General features: G+C 35.9%; 2 protein-coding genes across 2 annotated transcripts; one reads left to right on the top strand and one right to left on the bottom strand.

Moving 5' to 3' along the window:
• Positions 1-1,057: 1,057 nt before the first annotated feature.
• LOC128558279 (uncharacterized) lies at positions 1,058-6,863 on the bottom strand. The gene is made up of 4 exons (XM_053547194.1): positions 6,788-6,863; positions 2,925-3,031; positions 2,292-2,465; positions 1,058-1,103 (listed from the first exon to the last, which is right to left on the bottom strand). Exons 2-4 carry the CDS (start codon positions 3,029-3,031, stop codon positions 1,058-1,060), a joined length of 327 nt encoding a protein of 108 aa, XP_053403169.1. The 5' UTR covers positions 6,788-6,863.
• Positions 6,864-8,737: 1,874 nt separating this feature from the next.
• Positions 8,738-18,159, top strand: LOC128558278 (uncharacterized). The gene is made up of 3 exons (XM_053547193.1): positions 8,738-8,774; positions 11,830-11,969; positions 14,302-18,159. Exons 1-3 carry the CDS (start codon positions 8,738-8,740, stop codon positions 14,464-14,466), a joined length of 342 nt encoding a protein of 113 aa, XP_053403168.1. The 3' UTR covers positions 14,467-18,159.
• Positions 18,160-18,700: the final 541 nt, after the last annotated feature.

The raw sequence follows: 18,700 nt of genomic DNA, 5'->3' as shown, positions 1-18,700 counted from the left end.
GGGTCACGTGCGGTCAAAAACTAGGTCAGTAAGTCTAAAAATAGAAAAACCTTGTGACCTCTCTAGAGGCCATATTTTTCAATGGATCTTCAGGAAAATTGGTCAGAATGTTTACCTTGATGATATCTAGATCAAGTTCGAAACTGGGTCACGTGGGGTTAAAAACTAGGTCAATAGATCTAAAAATAGAAAAACCTTATGACCTCTCTAGAGGCCATATTTTTTATGAGATCTTCATGAGTATTGGTCAGAATGTTCACCTTGATGATATCTAGGTCAGGTTTGAAACTGGGTCACATAGGGTCAAAAACTAGGTCAGTAGGTCTAAAAATAGAAAAACCTTGTGACCTCTCTAGAGGCCATATTGTAACGACTCGAACAATGGGGACTTACCATTTTCATGTTTTATAAAATAAGTCATCGATCTTGGCTGTGATCTGAACTGTTTTAGAGACATTCCCTCGCAAGCTGACAGTAACGAAACACAGAATTGTACACATATGTGTTGATCTACATAATATGACAGACCAAACTCATATTATACACCTCCATGTTCGTTTTAATCTTATCCGAACTCTGTTTACATTTACCGAGAGACATCCGTTTCGGCTGGTGCAAATTTAATCCAGATTTTGTAACATTTTCCTTCATGTGAATCACTATAGACTTTGCACAATTAATCTACAGTATTTAATTGTTTGTTAAAGATAAGTGTCATCCTTTTGTACAGTCTGAGTTTTGCATAAATCACAATATTTTCATGATAACTCTCTGAATTTGTCACATTTCCTGACAGGATATGCATCCTTATTCGCATTGCATTGTTGGACTATTTACCGTTACTAAGCAACATAAATTATCGTTGTCATCTTCAAAGATGTTTAAATCACTTAAACATGTTAGAGTTAACCCAGTGGTACATATTTGATGTTATTTTCATGTAAACATTTCATAAAATCGCCATTTTTATGATACGGCAGTATTCAGCATAGAGTTTAACGTTTTAGGTCACTGTGACCATTCGGTCACTGTGACCCGTCGGTCACTAACCATTTGGTCAATTTATCCAAAGTAATGTTCCATGCCAGGAAAATGAGTGAAGCCTGTAATATATCACATAGTCACAGTTTATCATAACACGATGTTTATTTCAGTGATTGCTGACTGGAATAATGGTAAAATGGAATTAAGACGCCTTGAAAATCTTGTAAATAGCTTTTTACATTTTATGAATTTGGTGTTCTGGTAATTTTTAATGTGGGTTACTTCCCTTGGTTCCTAATCATAATTATATGAAATTTGCATGTCATTTCGAATGCCGTCATTTTTAACACTGACATACTCTTGTTCGACCAAAAATAAGTACACTTTTAATTCAAATCTGTTTAAATATGATTACACAATATCTTTATAGGTATAATTTGAGTCCATGTAGAATATCTGGAGACAGTACAGAAAATTACCTGGTTGTTAAGATAATCTTTCAAAAGCATCAACTTTCAACTTACACAATTTTGAATGGCGCATCCAAATTACTGGAAAAACTTATGTTAATGTTTCCACCTTATGTTATTTGTTCGATAAATTGTGCTTGACTGGTAAATAAGCTTAGAAGTCTGGAATCACAAAAGAACCCAAATAGTCAATAAGTGAGTTGGAAATTGATGCTTTTAAGGAATTGGTATAGAACATTTTTGTAAAGGGTTTAAACAAAGTTTATTCCAGTTATGCAAACAGCTTTATGATTTTACTGAGATGTAAAAGACAGTAAGAACGGTCCATACAATTTACTAAAAGACTACCTGATGTATGTTTTGGGTTTTACTACTGGATAATTTAATAGAACGTATGAAAATTGGTGAAAAATTGCCTTAATCCACATATGTTCTGAAAAACATGTTTTTATTTTTTACTAAGTTTTATGGGAGTAGGCAACTTGCAGGCTTATATTTAAAACTATCTGTAGCACATGTTAATATGTTGCATTATATTTAGAACTATTTGTTTCCCTTCATATCATAGCAGTTGAGCTTATGCAGTATAAAGTAACAATTCAAGGTCAGAAATAAAATGTTGATGAAGAGGAAATGCTTGTTGTTTTTTTTGTCAAAAGTTGGAAATTTCTGCAGATTCCCTCTGGGCAAGGGCAAGGGCACCAACAAGTCCATTGGAATTCTGCAGATTTTATCACTTGAAAAAACATGCGCTATCCATATATTCAAGGGGATGATCTTTATTTAATAGTACTGCTTTATTGCAACATTATGATTACCATCTTGCAAAAACCTTACCATTCATTTGCCATCGGCATGAAAAGTGTAGGTCCATACTTGATGTATCGTTTCACTTCGCCGGATTTCGTGTCCTGCTTGTACACTACCAGGGCCTCATTGGCATCCAGTGGGATCATGTCTTTCTTCTTGATAGACTGATAAGCTATTGTGTTTAGGAACATAACACATGGTCTGAAATGTTAGATACCAATTACATGATTAGCCTTTAGCCTGCTGGTGGCAAGTGACCAGTGCAGACCAAGATCAGCTTGCACATCCGTGCAGGTTGATCATGGTCTGCACTGTTCGCTATTCAGGCAGTAAATTTTCAGTGAACCCCCCTTCGAATGATAAATGGTATTGCCCAAATTGAATGATGGACCAGTCCATTTTAGAAATTTAGCAGGATAAGGGTATGAATAATGATATTCTGAATGTCATCCATTATCTAATCATGTAAACATAATACAGTAATACTTGGAAATAAACTCTTAATTTTCATGTTTTTATTGCATGGATTGAAATAATTACACTGAGGGGTTACTTTAACATTAATTTTGTATCTACTGACCTCATAGAGCCAGTAACTATAAAGTACTATATAAATTTGTGCTATATTAGACTAGCTGCAAATATTTCGTAATAATATACCCCTGCATGTGTTCTATTCTGCCATCTCTGTGTTTAACAACCAAATATTCATTCTGATTGGCTGAGTATCTTGTTAACATTGTCATCCTCTCACGAAACAGGAACATCTGAAACATAAAGACATATAATCATCTTCTTCACTCTGGAAAACATTCATTATTAGATTAACTACTTGAAGATCCCTGATAAAGACAAGTAACTGAGAAATGTTAGAGTAAACACTTCTTTTCATATTTGAGCATTTTGCTGGTATCTCATTAGTATCATAAGATGGGAAAGGTCTATGACCCTTACATATCTTAAGCAATATTGCCATCAGGGGAGGGTGGGGGTATGGATACTACAAAACATCATCAAGAAATAAAAGACAAAAGAAACAGAAAGAGTAGGGCTATTATTTTTTGAGATTCACAATTTTTTACATTCATTATGCATATTTTTTACTTAGTCGAGAGCCACTTATCTAGTCTAGTTAAGTGAAATCCAAAACAAAACTCACGGTATACAAGTTTACATGCTGGCCACAATCGCATAATTTTTTATGACCCTACGTCAAATACTTTTTGAGACACATGAAACACAAATATTTCCACCATTCATGTGTATTTTGTCATAACACTGGTTTTACTGAGTGAAATCCAAAACAAAATCTGAGGTGCAAAACTTCACAAACTGAATAACAATCCTATATTGTTTGATGATTCTAAGGCAATTACTTATCAAGATAATTATGCACTACACTAAGTCTGATAGACTAACCAACATCCAAAAGGCGGACAAAGATAAATCCAATTTTTTTAGCAAACTAGAAGGTGTTTTAAATTGTCACAAAAACAAATGTCACCGGTAACCCCCCTCCCCCCACCCCCTATGTATACCTTTAGCTCTGGTGGCCATTTTGTGCAGCAAAGTGAAACATGTCCGCCATATGCACAACTAGGCTTGGTACTGATCACTCCTGTGAAGTTTCATTGAAATCTGTTCAGTAGTTTGACCTGTGAAAGGCAGACAAGATTTTTCTATTTTTACCTCTGGTGGTCATTTTGTGCAGCGATATACACAACTAGGGTTGATACTGATCACTTCTGTGAAGTTTTATCAAAATCCAGCCAGCAGTTTGACCTGTGAAAGCCGGACAAGATTTTTCTATTTTTAGCTCTTGTAGCCATTTTATACAGTGGAGAAGAACATGCCAGCGATATGCACAACTAGACTTGGTAAGATCACTCCTGTAAAGTTTCGTCGAAATCCAGCTAGCAGCTTGACCTGTGAAAGCAGGACAAGCTTAATGCAGACGGACAGACGCGAAGGCAAAAACAATATAATATTTGCATGTCTGCTTCATACTGAGAACTGATAAAACAAGAGCACCGCCTTGCGGGTCCTGACGCTCATCTGATTTTTTTTGTGTAATAGAAATATTGTCCTACCCATGATTTTCTAAGTCTAAAAAGGGCCATCATTCTTGCAAAAAGCAGGATAGAGTTATGTTTCTTGATGTACAGTGTCCACTTATGATGGTGAAAAACTGTTGCAAGTTTTAAAGCAATAGCTTTAATAGTTTATGAGAAAAGTTGACTTAAACATAATACTCAACCAAGAAAATGATTTTCTAAGTCCAAAAGGGGCAATAATTATTGCAAAAAGCAGGATGGAGTTATGTTGCTTGCTGTACAGGGTCAGCTTATGATGGTGAACAAGTGTTGCAAGTTTCAAAGCAATAGCTTTGATAGTTTAAGAGAAAAAGTTGACCTAAACATAAAACTTAACCAAGAAATCTGATATTTTCTAAGTCAAAAGGGGCCATAAATCTTGCAAAAAGCAGGACGGAGTTATGTTTCTTGCTATACAGGGTCAACTTATGATGGTAAACAAGTGTTGCAAGTTTTAAAGCAATAGCTTTGATAGTTTAGGATAAAAGCTGACCTAAACATAAAACTTAACCAAGAAAACTGATTTTCTAAGTCCAAAAGGGGCAATAAATCTTGCAAAAAGCAAGATGGAGTTATGATTCTTGACGTACAGGTCTGCTTATGATGGTGAACAAGTATTCCAAGTTTCAAAGCAATAGCTTTGATAGTTTAGGAGAAAAGTTGACCTAAACATAAAACTTAACCAAGAAATCTGATATTTTCTAAGTACAAAAGGGGCCATAAATCTTGCAAAAAGCAAGATGGAGTTATGTTTCTTGCTATACAGGGTCAGCTTATGATGGTGAACAAGTATTCCAAGTTTCAAAGCAATAGCTTTGATAGTTTAGGAGAAAAGTTGACCTAAACATAAAACTTAACCAAGAAATCTGATATTTTCTAAGTACAAAAGGGGCCATAAATCTTGCAAAAAGCAAGATGGAGTTATGTTTCTTGCTATACAGGGTCAGCTTATGATGGTGAACAAGTATTCCAAGTTTCAAAGCAATAGCTTTGATAGTTTAGGAGAAAAGCTGACCTAAACATAAAACTTAACCAGGCAACGCCGACGCCGACGCCGACGCCGACAACCGCTCAAGTGATGACAATAACTCATCATTTTTTTTCAAAAAATCAGATGAGATAACAAGAGCACCGCCTTGCGGGTGCTGACGCTCATCTGATTTTTTTTTGTGTAATAGAAATATTGTCCTACCCATGATTTTCTAAGTCTAAAAAGGGCCATCATTCTTGCAAAAAGCAGGATAGAGTTATGTTTCTTGATGTACAGTGTCCACTTATGATGGTGAAAAACTGTTGCAAGTTTTAAAGCAATAGCTTTGATAGTTTATGAGAAAAGTTGACTTAAACATAATACTCAACCAAGAAAATGATTTTCTAAGTCCAAAAGGGGCAATAATTATTGCAAAAATCAGGATGGAGTTACGCTGCTTGCTGTACAGGGTCAGCTTATGATGGTGAACAAGTGTTGCAAGTTTCAAAGCAATAGCTTTGATAGTTTAAGGAAAAAGTTGACCTAAACATAAAACTTAACCAAGAAATCTGATATTTTCTAAGTCCAAAAGGGGCCATAAATCTTGCAAAAAGCAGGATGGAGTTATGTTTCTTGCTGTACAGGGTCAACTTATGATGGTGAACAAGTGTTGCAAGTTTTTAAAGCAAAAGCTTTGATAGTTTAGGATAAAAGCTGACCTAAACATAAAACTTAACCAAGAAAACTGATTTTCTAAGTCCAAAAGGGGCAATAAATCTTGCAAAAAGCAAGATGGAGTTATGTTTCTTGCTGTACAGGGTCAGCTTATGATGGTGAACAAGTATTCCAAGTTTCAAAGCAATAGCTTTGACAGTTTGGGAGAAAAGTTGACCTAAACATAAAACTTAACCAAGAAATCTGATATTTTCTAAGTACAAAAGGGGCCATAAATCTTGCAAAAAGCAAGATGGAGTTATGTTTCTTGCTATACAGGGTCAGCTTATGATGGTGAACAAGTATTCCAAGTTTCAAAGCAATAGCTTTGATAGTTTAGGAGAAAAGCTGACCTAAACATAAAACTTAACCAGGCAACGCCGACGCAGACGCCGACGCCGACGCCGACAACCGCTCAAGTGATGACAATAACTCATCATTTTTTTTCAAAAAATCAGATGAGCTAAAAATGCATGTGAATTGGATGAAAATTAGGAGTTGAGAACACAAGATACAGATGTAGTTGTAGTATGGGTAAGCCCAAAAAGTGGGTATTACTCAAAAAATTATGGATGAAAACTGTAGGAGAAGTTGAGTACACAAGGAAGTGTAATGGACCGACTAACTCTATAAGAATGATGGACAGAAAGTTCAAACCCTATATTATCGCCTTGGTCTCAGACACAGGAGGCAAAAAACAAAAGTCTTTTTACCGTTAGCTGTGACTTATATTTAAAAAAACTTACTCTTTTTGGGCCATCTTCAATTCTGGCTGATCCATGATGGTCATACACTAAAGCCTGTAACAAAATATTTATTTTATATAATTATCAAAAATCACATATACAAATCTTTTTAACATCAATTCTTGACCTTTTTATATCTTACTTAAAATGGGTCATTCTGATGGGTGAACTCAGCAATATATCATTTTTCGATAAGTAAATCCAATTAATAAACACATGACAGGCTCTTTCAGATTATGTTCATCCGTTTCCGATCAGAGTGTTTTACGCACAGACTCATTTGTCAACAATTCTTTTAACAAGAGGGCCATAATGACCATGGATCGCTCACCCTAGTAATTGGGCATACAACCTTTAGTGTTAAAAGCCTTTCCCTTTTATTTGACCAGATGATCTAGTTTTTGACCCACATGATCTAGATTCGAGCATCAAGATAAACATTTTTACAAAGTTTCATGAAGATAGAATCATAAATGTGGTCTCCAGAGTGCTAACAACCTTTTCGTGTGATTTGAGCATGTGACCTAGTTTTTGACCCCACATGACACAGATTCAAACTTGACCTAGGGATCATCAAGATAAACATTCTGATCAACTTTCATGAAGATAGGGCCATAAATGTGGCCTCTAGAATGTTGACAACCTTCCTCTAGAATGTTAACAACCTTCCTTTGATTTGAGCCAGTGACCTTGTTTTTGACCCCACATGACCAACTTTCGAACTTGGCCTAGAGATCATCAAGATAAACATTCTGACCAAGTTTCATGAAAATAGGGTCAGAAATGTGGCCTCTAGAGTCATCAGGAATAGGAATCATCAGCGGTTTCTGATCATGTTAAGCCCTTTCAGCAGAAAGGCCCCTTTCTTTTGGGTACTTCAAATTCAACTGTGTTTCTTCTAACAATCAACTTTGATTATAACTGGAAAGGTGGGGATCCTTTATGCAAAATCTTACTATGATACAAGGGTGTTAAATATAGTTAAAAGTAACAAGAGCTGTCAGTGGACAGCGCGCTCGACTATTCTCAGTGCTTGATAGTATAATATAAGCAATGAGTAAAACTTTAACATTACAATAAGCATATTCTTAGTCGAAAAGGGGCCATAATTCAGTCAAAATGCTTGATAGAGTTGCCTCCTCCTTTTTACAGACTGGGGTCATGATGGTAAACAAGTATGCAAAATATGAAAGCAATATCTCAATGGACTTTGCAAATATTTGGGGTGGTACGCAAACTTTAACATTTATTCTAAGTCGAAAAGGGTCCATAATTCAGTCAAAATGCTTGATAGAGCTGCCTCCTCCTTTTTACAGACCGGGTCATGATGGTAAACAAGTATGCAAAATATGAAAGCAATATCTCAATGGACTTTGAAAATATTTGGGGTGGTACGCAAACTTTAACATTTATTCTAAGTTGAAAAGGGGCCATAATTCAGTCAAAATGCTTGACAGAGTTGCCTCCTCCTTTTTACAGACTGGGGTCATGATGGTAAACAAGTATGCAAAATATGAAAGCAATATCTCAATGGACTTTGAAAATGTTTGGGGTGGTACGCAAACTTTAACATTTATTCTAAGTCGAAAAGGGGCCATAATTCAGTCAAAATGCTTGATAGAGTCGCCTCCTACTTTTACAGACTGGGGTCATGATGGTAAACAAGTATGCAAAATATGAAAGCAATATCTCAATGGACTTTGAAAATATTTGGAGTGGTACGCAAACTTTAACATTTGTGTGGCGCTCGCGCTAACGCAGACGCCAGGGCGAGTAGGATAGCTCCCCTATTCTTTGAATAGTTGAGCTAAAAATAAGATGATTGTGTTAGAACATGTAGCCAGCTAGGCTGTTAGTGAAGCACTGAAGGCTTGCACTAGCCTTGATGTTGCATGGGAGTTCATTCCAATTATATCTGATTGAGCAAGGGAAGAAAGAGTTGATGTGAAAATGGCACAAAGCAGTTGTTGTTTCTACACAGTGTTAGGTGATTGTGGTCTACCATGACAATACTATTAGAGATCTTGTACAGCATGATCAGTGAAGCATTTATTCTATGTTGTCAGCATTGCTGTGACACTACTCTGGTATGAGCAGTCATTCATGACATATCTAGCTGCAGCTTTACATTCTTTCTATATCATGTATAACAGTTTTTTGCCATCTAGTCACACCCATTGCCAGATAGCTGCTTTTATAATTTTGCTTTTAACCAAGCTATTTTTCCTTGATTTTAACTACCATTTACAAATCAGTCTATTAATATTCTTTGTAGTTCAATGTGCCAAATGTCCAAGTCCCCATGAGGTGTTTTGACATTATCAGAAGACAGATAGATAGATGAGAGACAATATGAATGTCTCAGGTGTTCCACTAGACCTGAAAACCTAAGAGTCCCAGGACCCTTGAGTCCAAATCTTGACAGCGCTTTTCCAAAATACAAGAGCTAGTCCTGTCCCAACATGTCGTAACTATGGACTAAATTTTCTTATATAGTAATAAGCAGTTGGTAATATAATGATATTAATCAAATGTTGTTTTATTAATATTTATTTCATGATAAACATTATAGGGCTTACTCAGTTTTAAGTAATAAACTATTACAAGAATGGTGGATGGGGTTCAATTTGATGATGCCTTTGCATGTTATAATATCAAAACTGCTTTAAAATATTAGCTGCTTTTGCAACAGATGTCATATTTTTCTTAAATGCAGACTTTTTATTGACTAATTATTAAGATTGCAGTAGAAAATCTCGTTAGAAAGGACAGAGATGTCTGAAAATCATGGTCGCGAAAATAGGTGACAACTAGAGCTGCTTTTGAGAAAAGTGCATGTCTCCCACAACTGCCTAATCATCTGAATAGTAGTATATGAGTCAACCATGCACCAAGACATCAACTGCCTTATCAGACTTTGAGTGCTTTGATTATCAAAAACAAGTTTCAAGGGCCATAATTCTGAAGTACCTGGGCCGATCTGGCTAGTTATCGAGGCTGAGGACTTATTGGCAAACACATTTTGTTCAAGTGTGGTGAAGATCGGATGAGAAATGTTCCACTTAGAGTGTGGACAAGCTTTGTGACAGACGGACAGACAGACACACACACACACACACAGACAGGAGTAAATCAATATGTTTCCCACACCACTGTGTGGTGGGAGACATAAATACGGAAAACAGAAGTTAAGACTTCAATTCTTGATAAAATACCTGTTTTTAATTCATTTTCTTTCATCATAGCTATTCAAAACTTACAATTTCTGCTTATTTAAAACATTTTTCCCCTCATACGAAACTGGGATCACGTGCGGCCCAAAAGCTAGGCCAGTAGGTATAAAAATAGAGAAACCTTGTGACCTCTCTAGAGGCCATATTTTTCATGAGATCTTCATGAAAATTAGTGAGAATGTTCACCTAATGATATCTAGTTAAAGTTCAAAACAGGGTCACGTACCTTCGAAAACTAGGTCAATAGGTCAAATAATAGAAAAACCTTGTGACCTCTCTAGAGACCACAGTTTTCAATGGATCTTCATGAAATTTGGTCAGAATTTTTATCTTGATAATATCTAAGTCAAGTTCAGAACTGGGTCACATGAGTTCAAAAACTAGGTCACTGTGTCAAATAATAGAAAAAATGACGTCATACTCAAAACTGGGTCATGTGGGAAGAGGTGAGCAATTCATGACCATCATGGTCCTCTTGTTTTATATTTGCATTTGTCTGCTAGCTCATAGTGATACTGAGTGAGATATGTAATGCCTGCTATACAACTGTCACTTCGGATTTTTATTCTCCCACCACACAGTGGTGTGGGAGACATATTGATTTACTCCAGACTGTGTGTGTGTCTGTCTGTCTGTCACAAAGCTTGTCCGCACTCTAAGTCGAACATTTCTCATCCGATCTTCACCAAACTTTAACAAAATGTGTCTGCCAATAAGTGCTCGGCCAAGTTCGATAACTAGCCAAATCGGCCTAGGCACTTTGGAATTATGGCCCTTAAATTACCGAAAAATGCTCAGATTTTAGGCGCATTCATATGAGTAGTATAGGGGTCCTTTTGGCTTCAGGAATGTGCATGCAGTCTGAGTAGTATAGGAGTCCTTTTGACTTTATGAATATGCATGCGCTGTAGTAGGGCAAGTTCAGTAAAGAGCCAAATCGGTCCAGGCACTTCGGAGTTATGGCCCTTGAATTACCGAAAATCAGCCATTTAATCTTGTCCATACTCTTAAGTCGAACATTTCTCATCCGATCATCACCAAACTTTAACAAAATGTGTTTGACCATAAGTCCTCGGACAAGTTCGATAACTAGCCAGATCGGCCCAGGCACTTTGGAATTATGGCCCTTTTCACCAGATCATCACCAAACTTGAACCAGATGTTTTTGACCATAACTCCTCAACCAGGTTCATTAACTAGCCAAATCGTCCGAGGCACTCTAGAATTATGGCCTTTGAATTACCCAAAATCGGCCTTTTTACTCTTCAAAGGTATATTTGTAGTGAGTAAACAGTATATAAAGACTGACTTGCTATTAAGATGATTAGGCAGTTGTGGGAGACATGCGCTTTTCTCAAAAGCAACTCTAGTTTATATATATTTTTTTTAAAATTGAAATTTTGAAACTGAGGAAATGAATTAACATTTTTCAATAACTGAAGGAAAAATTACGGTAGTTGTTATAATATTTTCATGTAGACACAAATTTCATTTTTATTGTCAAAAATGATTATTTGTATGGCATATACTATGAGCTAAATACAAGGAAAGGTTATACATAAATTAGCCTTGTTTGTTTTATCTTCATTTTATGCATGTCTGCAAGTACCCTTTGTGTTTTCCTTTTCAAGATATATGAAAAAAATTAAAACACTGGTAACTTCACAGCCACAGTTACCGTAGACAAATATTCAAGTTGAAGGAAGCTTATCGTTATTGAAAAATTTATAGAATCAAAAATAATATCCAGACTGGATCTGTCAGATTAGGTGAAAATTAAAAAGGTGAATATTTTTGTTTAATAAACAGAACAGAAAGTTGAGATAGAGCAGCTGACACATCAGCAAGAGATGGAGAGATCAAAAGTTGAACATAAAATGGAGATGGAGAAGAGATCAGAGGAAGAAAAACGTAGAAAATGGGAGGTGGAGAAAAAAGGACAGTTACAGGTAGTTTTCTTTTTTGCCATATACAGATTAACTGCATATCATGTCGAATTTCTGTTCGAATTTAAAAAAAGCTGAAATTTGATGAAATTCGATCTGGCACTGAATTTGGCCCCAGCCTAAAAATCAAACTTTCCAGTAGCTGTATTTCGGGCAAACTTCAAATTTCTATAAAGTCTGTCAATCATCAAGTTGACTCTTACTTCAGTCTGGCTCGTAATACAGTGTTTTCTTCTTTTAATTTGAATTTCGAGATATTCTCCTTTTTAATGTGTTTAAAATTGGCTATTGATTGTAAACAAAATTGAATTATAGAGTTTCTATTTATTTGTAACCCTGCACATTTGTATACTAGTGAAAGAGAAGAAATCATTCTTTACCATTTGGGAACCTAAATTCATTAAGAATGATGGAAATATGTTTCAGTGATGCCAATGTCAAAAAATACCTATACTCTGCAGAATGCTTGAAAAAGACCCATTTTCCTCTTCAGCTAGAAAGCTGTAGTGAATTTCAAGTAACTGACTTAATATAGATGAGCCGTGCCATAAGAAAACCAACATAGTGGGTTTGCGACCAGCGTGGATCCAGACCAGCCTGCGCATCCCCGCAGTCTGGTCAGGATCCATCCTGTTCGTTTTCAAAGCCTATTGCAATTAGAGAAACCATTAGCGAACAGCATGGATCCTGGTCTGGATCCATGCTGGTCGCAAAGCCACTATGTTGGTTTTCCCATGGCACGGCTCAGATGATTAAGCATCTTAACCCATATCATGCTGGACATGAATGCTATTCTGCCTTTGTGACCAGTGCAGATCAAGATCAATCTGCACTTCCATGCAGTCTGATCATGACCTGCACTGTTCAGTATCCTTTTGGTAAGCACCCCTACAATTAATGGTACTGTCCAAATTGAAAGATGGACAAGTTCCTTTTAGAAATTAATAATAAGCTATTTATTTATGGTCAAACAGTTTTACATAATTTCAACAAATTATCTGTATTGTACTATACATGTAAATCTAATTGTAGATAGACAGAAAGTATATGAAAAAAAGACCATTTTCTTTTAAATTTGTTTGAAATAATCAATATTCATAAGAAAGACAGTATATTGATATTATCATACCATTTTCAAAGCAAGAATATCTACAGTACTTTTCAAATATTTAGATAAAGTAATTTTTAGCTCATCTGATTTTTTGAAAAAAAAAAATGATGAGTTATTGTTTTCACTTGATCGGTGTCGGCGTTGCCTGGTTAAGTTTTATATTTAGGTCAGCTTTTCTCCTAAACTATCAAAGCTATTGCTTTCAAACTTGCAACACTTGTTCACCATCATTAGCTGACTCTGTACATCAAGAAACATAACTCTATCCTGCTTTTTGCAAGAATTATGGCCCGTTTTGGACTTAGATAATATCAGATTTCTTGGTTAAGTTTTAGTTTTTAGGTCAACTTTTCTCCTAAACTATTAAAGCTACTGCTTTCAAACTTGCAAACTTGTTTACCATCAAAAGCTGACTCTGTACAGCAAGAAACTTAACTCCATCCTGCTTTTTGCAAGAATTATGGCCCCTTTTGGACTTAGAAAATATCAGATTTCTTGGTTAAGTTTTATGTTTAGGTCAACTTTTCTCCTTTACGGTCAAAGCTATTGCTTTAAAACTTGGAGCAGTTATTCATCATTAAAAGCTGGCACAGCACAGCAAATACCGTAACTCTTCATTGGTTTTTGCAAGAATTATGGCCTCTTTTGGCCTTAGAAAATCATGGTAGGTCAATATTTCTATTACACAGACACAAAAAATCAGATAAGCGTCTGCACCTGCAAGGCGGTGCTCTTGTTAAAGACTAGTGGTACTATACTTCCTGCTTTATATACAATATGAAAAGCCATTGGCTATATTTTTCCCATGATAGAAAAAAAACCTTAAAAGTTTCAAAGGCCACATGGTCCAGGTTTAAAAGTTTATGATGAATCTAAGCTAAGTATAGAACTTTGTCATTAATTTTTGGTCTTAAAAACTAGGTTGAATCAAAGAAAAAACTTGTTAACACTAAGGCAGCACATTCAACCAGATCTGCATGAAACATCCATCGAGATGTTTGTCCTAATGAAATGTTAGAAGTAAAACGCAGGTTTCTTGTTGATTCAAGAGAGCAATACAGTGCCTTCATTACAGTCTTGCTTGAAATCTCAGGTTGTGTCCAAGAAAGGTTGTAACTGGGCAATTTTATTATGTTTGAGAGGAACATTTCTGAGGAACATTCCTAACTTTTAAACATTTCAAGATTGGAGAATGATATAACTTTGAATAATTGTATATTTCAGGCAACTAACATGCAGGATCAACAACAGCTTGACTATTACAAGAATCTTCATGGTCTAGGTGTGGATCTAAATCAGTATGTTCAATCTCTGACACCAAGACCAGAGAAGGTTACCCGCATTGTTGCCGCCGACAACTCAACCAACTTGCACCTCCATCATTCTTAAAATTATTTAGATTGGTTGACATTCATATGATGGTTTTATTGACTAAGGCCGCGGACTGCTAATTTATAAGATAAAACAAACACCAGATATGTCGGTGATACCAAATGTATGTACATCTGATCCTGGTATGACAACACCATCATTTGTGCAGTACAATGTTTCAATTAACCAGAAATGCATTAAAGTATTTGTGCTGACAGCAGTCAAAAGTTAGCGTTAAAGTATTTGTGCTGACAGCAGTCAAAAGTTAGCATTAAAGTATTTGTGCTGACAGCAGTCAAAAGTTAGCATTAAAGTATTTGTGCTGACAGCAGTCAAAAGTTAGCATTAAAGTATTTGTGCTGACAGCAGTCAAAAGTTAGCATTAAAGTATTTGTGCTGACAGCAGTCATAAAGTTAGCATTAAAAATGTGAAAATACACATGCTTAGTACCTGTACATTTTTTTGATGGTCTTAGAAAAAACAAAAATCAAGTTTCTTATAGCACAAGTATGTTGGTCATTACAGAAAGGAAGCAATTGTCACAATTACCAAATTTACCATCTTGTTTAACCCTTACCATGCTAAATTTCTATAATGGACTGGTCCATCTTCCAATTTGGGCAGTACCATTTATCATTTGAAGGGGTGTTTACTAAAAATTTACTGACTGAATAGCGAACAGTGCAGACCATGATCCGACTGCACGGATGTGCAGGCTGATCTTGGTCTACACTGGTCGCAAAGGCAGAATCATTTGCCGCCAGCAGGCTAAGTGTTAAGTATTTATGATGTGGGTGGGGAAAACAATTTTTTTTTATTATTTTGAATTGCAGTATCATTCAAGTTTTAATGTACTAGCATTATTGATGTAAAGTAATTACCGTAATATACGTTATACACTACATATCACAGGTGAACTGGCATTAAAAACATTTGTATACTCATGTAAATATATCGTCTTCAGCTGTAATATTGTAGATTTTCTTTATCTGATTCAGAAGACTACAAATGTTAAATCATTGGCACAGCCTCCATTCTGCATGTGCACAATTAAAATTTTGTCCCGGTGGGCATGTTTGAGAGGCAACCAGTCAAAACTACACCCGATTCCCTGGTTCAAGTGCTGCATGGACTTTCAGAACATTTGAAGGGGAGACACTCGTTTGTGCCTAAAATTTATGAGTAGAAATACGTTTGAAAATTGATGATTTGAGTAGTCGTTGTAAATAAATTACCTACTGTTCTCAGACGATTTTAGATTTATTTTACTTACTTTGCATGTGCAATATGTATGTTATAATTTACCTTATTAGCTCACCTGTCACAAAGTGACAAGGTGAGCTTTTGTGATCGCGCGGTGTCCGTCGTCCGTGCGTGCGTCCGTCCGTCCGTAAACTTTTGCTTGTGACCACTCTAGAGGTCACATTTTTCATTGGATCTTTATGAAAGTTGGTCAGAATGTTCATCTTGATGATATCTAGGTCAAGTTCGAAACTGGGTCACGTACCTTCAAAAACTAGGTCAGTAGGTCTAAAAATAGAAAAACCTTGTGACCTCTCTAGAGGCCATATATTTCACAAGATCTTCATGAAAATTGGTCAGAATATTGATCTTGATGATATCTAGGTCAAGTTCGAAACTGGGTCACTTGCCATCAAAAACTAGGTCAGTAGGTCTAAAAATAGAAAAACCTTGTGACCTCTCTAGAGGCCATATATTTCAAAAGATCTTAATGAAAATTGGTCAGAACGTTCACCTTGATGATATCTAGGTCAAGTTTAAAACTGGGTCACGTGCCGACAAAAACTAGGTCAGTAGGTCAAATAACAGAAAAACCTTGTGACCTCTCTAAAGGCCATATTTTTCATGGGATCTGTATGAAAGATGGTCTGAATGTTCATCTTGATGTAATCTAGGTCAAGTTTGAAACTGGGTCACGTGCGGTCAAAAACTAGGTCAGTAGGTCTAAAAATAGAAAAACCTTGTGACCTCTCTAGAGGCCATATATTTCATGAGATCTTCATAAAAAATGGTCAGAATGTTCACCTTGATGATATCTAGGTCAAGTTCGAAAGTGGGTCACGTGCCTTCAAAAACTAGGTCAGTAGGTCAAATAAAAGAAAAACCTTGTGACCTCTCTAGAGGCCATATTTTTCATGGGATCTGTATGAAAGTTGGTCTGAATGTTCATCTTGATGATATCTAGGTCAAGTTCGAAAGTAGATCACGTGCCATTAAAAACTAGGTCAGTAGGTCAAATAATAGAAAAACCTTGTGACCTCTCTAAAGACCATATTTTTCATGGGATCTGTATGAAAATTGGTCTGAATGTTCATCTTGTTGATATCTAGGTCAAGTTCGAAATAGGGTCATGTGCGGACAAAAACTAGGTCAGCAGGTCTAAAAATAGAAAAACCTTGTGACCTCTCTAGAGGCCATACTTGTGAATGGATCTCCATAAAAATTGGTCAGGATGTTCACCTTGATGATATCTAGGTCAAATTTGAAACTGGGTTACGTGAGGTTAAAAACTAGGTCAGTAGGTCAAATAATAGAAAAACCTTGTGACCTCTCTAGAGGCCACATTTTTCGTGGGATCTGTATGAAAGTTGGTCTGAATGTTCATCTTGATGATATCTAGGTCAGGTTTGAAACTGGGTCAACTACGGTCAAAAACTAGGTCAGTAGGTCTAAAATTGTTTAAATCTTTTGACCACTCTAGAGGCCATATTTTTCAGTGGATCTTCATGAAAATTGATCTGAATGTTCACCTTGATGATATCTAGGTCAGTTTCGAAACTGGGTCACGTGCGGTCAAAAACTAGGCCAGTAGGTATAAAAATAGAAAAACCTTGTGACCTCCCTAGAGGCCATATTTTTCATGAGATCTTCATGAAAATTAGTGAGAATGTTCACCTTGATGATATCTAGGTAAAGTTCAAAACAGGGTCACCTACCTTCGAAAACTAGGTCAATAGGTCAAATAATAGAAAAACCTTGTGACCTTTGTAGAGACCATATTTTTCAATGGATCTTCATGAAAATTGGTCAGAATTTTTATCTTGATAATATGTAGGTCAAGTTCAAAACTGGGTCACATGAGCTCAAAAACTAGGTCACTATGTCAAATAATGACGTCATACTCAAAACTGGGTCATGTGGGAAGAGGTGAGCGATTCAGGACCATCATGGTCCTCTTGTTATAATAGTACTTAGTTGTATTACTAGTATTCGTATGTTTTCTAATGTATTTCTTAGGAATAATGTTATTTTTCCTTTTTATATATATATATCCGTCAGAGATTTTGTATTTTTTAATTAATATAAGCGCCCAACTCTGGATTTATTCAAAATTGCATATAAAGATTTTTTAGTACGACTGTGTTTCAGGTTATTTATGAAATAAAATTTGTGATGTACAATCTGGGGCATGCCTGTTTTAAGAAGTGTCTTGTAAAACATAAGCTTAAATTTTAGCTTTTGAAAGAATGGCATGGAACTATAGGTAAAATCCAGCAGACGGGTTTTAAAGCAGATTTAAACCAGACTACTTCTGTTATATAAGACCTGCATTTTATCACAATGATTAAAATTTAATGTAAAGCGAATTCCAGATATTTATGTTGTTTAACTTGTATTTCTTTACATTTGTGTAGATCACATTACGTAATTGTTACATTTACTTAATAAATTTCTTTTTAAGTCTAGAATTGTGTCTTTATTCTTAGCATCTTGCTGTTGAAATCACATTTAGCACCAAGCTTACTCAGTAGGGTAAGCAGATCTTGACATTATAAAATTTAGTTTTGGAGACAAGTTTCAGCCTTATAATTGGTCAGTTTTAAGACAGCCCAAATCACCCAATCACATGCTGAAGTTTGAGACAAGTTTGTTTTATTATCTCTGGAGTTTTGGAGCTGTGTGTTCCATCTCACTGTGCTAGCAAGAAGAGCAACTTCCCTTCAATGTGACCACTTGTACAATCCATTTGAAAGTGGGTGTTGTTCAGTGCACCAATAACACAATATTGTTTTTCAAGTCCAAGGGTGCATAACTCTGTAGTGCCTCGACCGACCCTGCAAGTATAAGTTGATGACATCCACACAGTTATCATATAATATGTTTCACTGGAATCCAATTACAAATGTGGGAAAAGTTTGTTCCTCAAACTCGCATCTATCAATAAATCCAGTCTACACATAGTCCAACAGCATACAACTCTGCACTGCTTGGACTGACCCTGAAAACAAA

This window comes from Mercenaria mercenaria, chromosome 7, assembly GCF_021730395.1.
Source record: "Mercenaria mercenaria strain notata chromosome 7, MADL_Memer_1, whole genome shotgun sequence".
Taxonomy (NCBI): Eukaryota; Metazoa; Mollusca; class Bivalvia; order Venerida; family Veneridae; genus Mercenaria; species Mercenaria mercenaria.
Note: the sequence above shows the minus strand (reverse complement) of the source record. Positions and strands in the feature narration are given on the sequence as shown.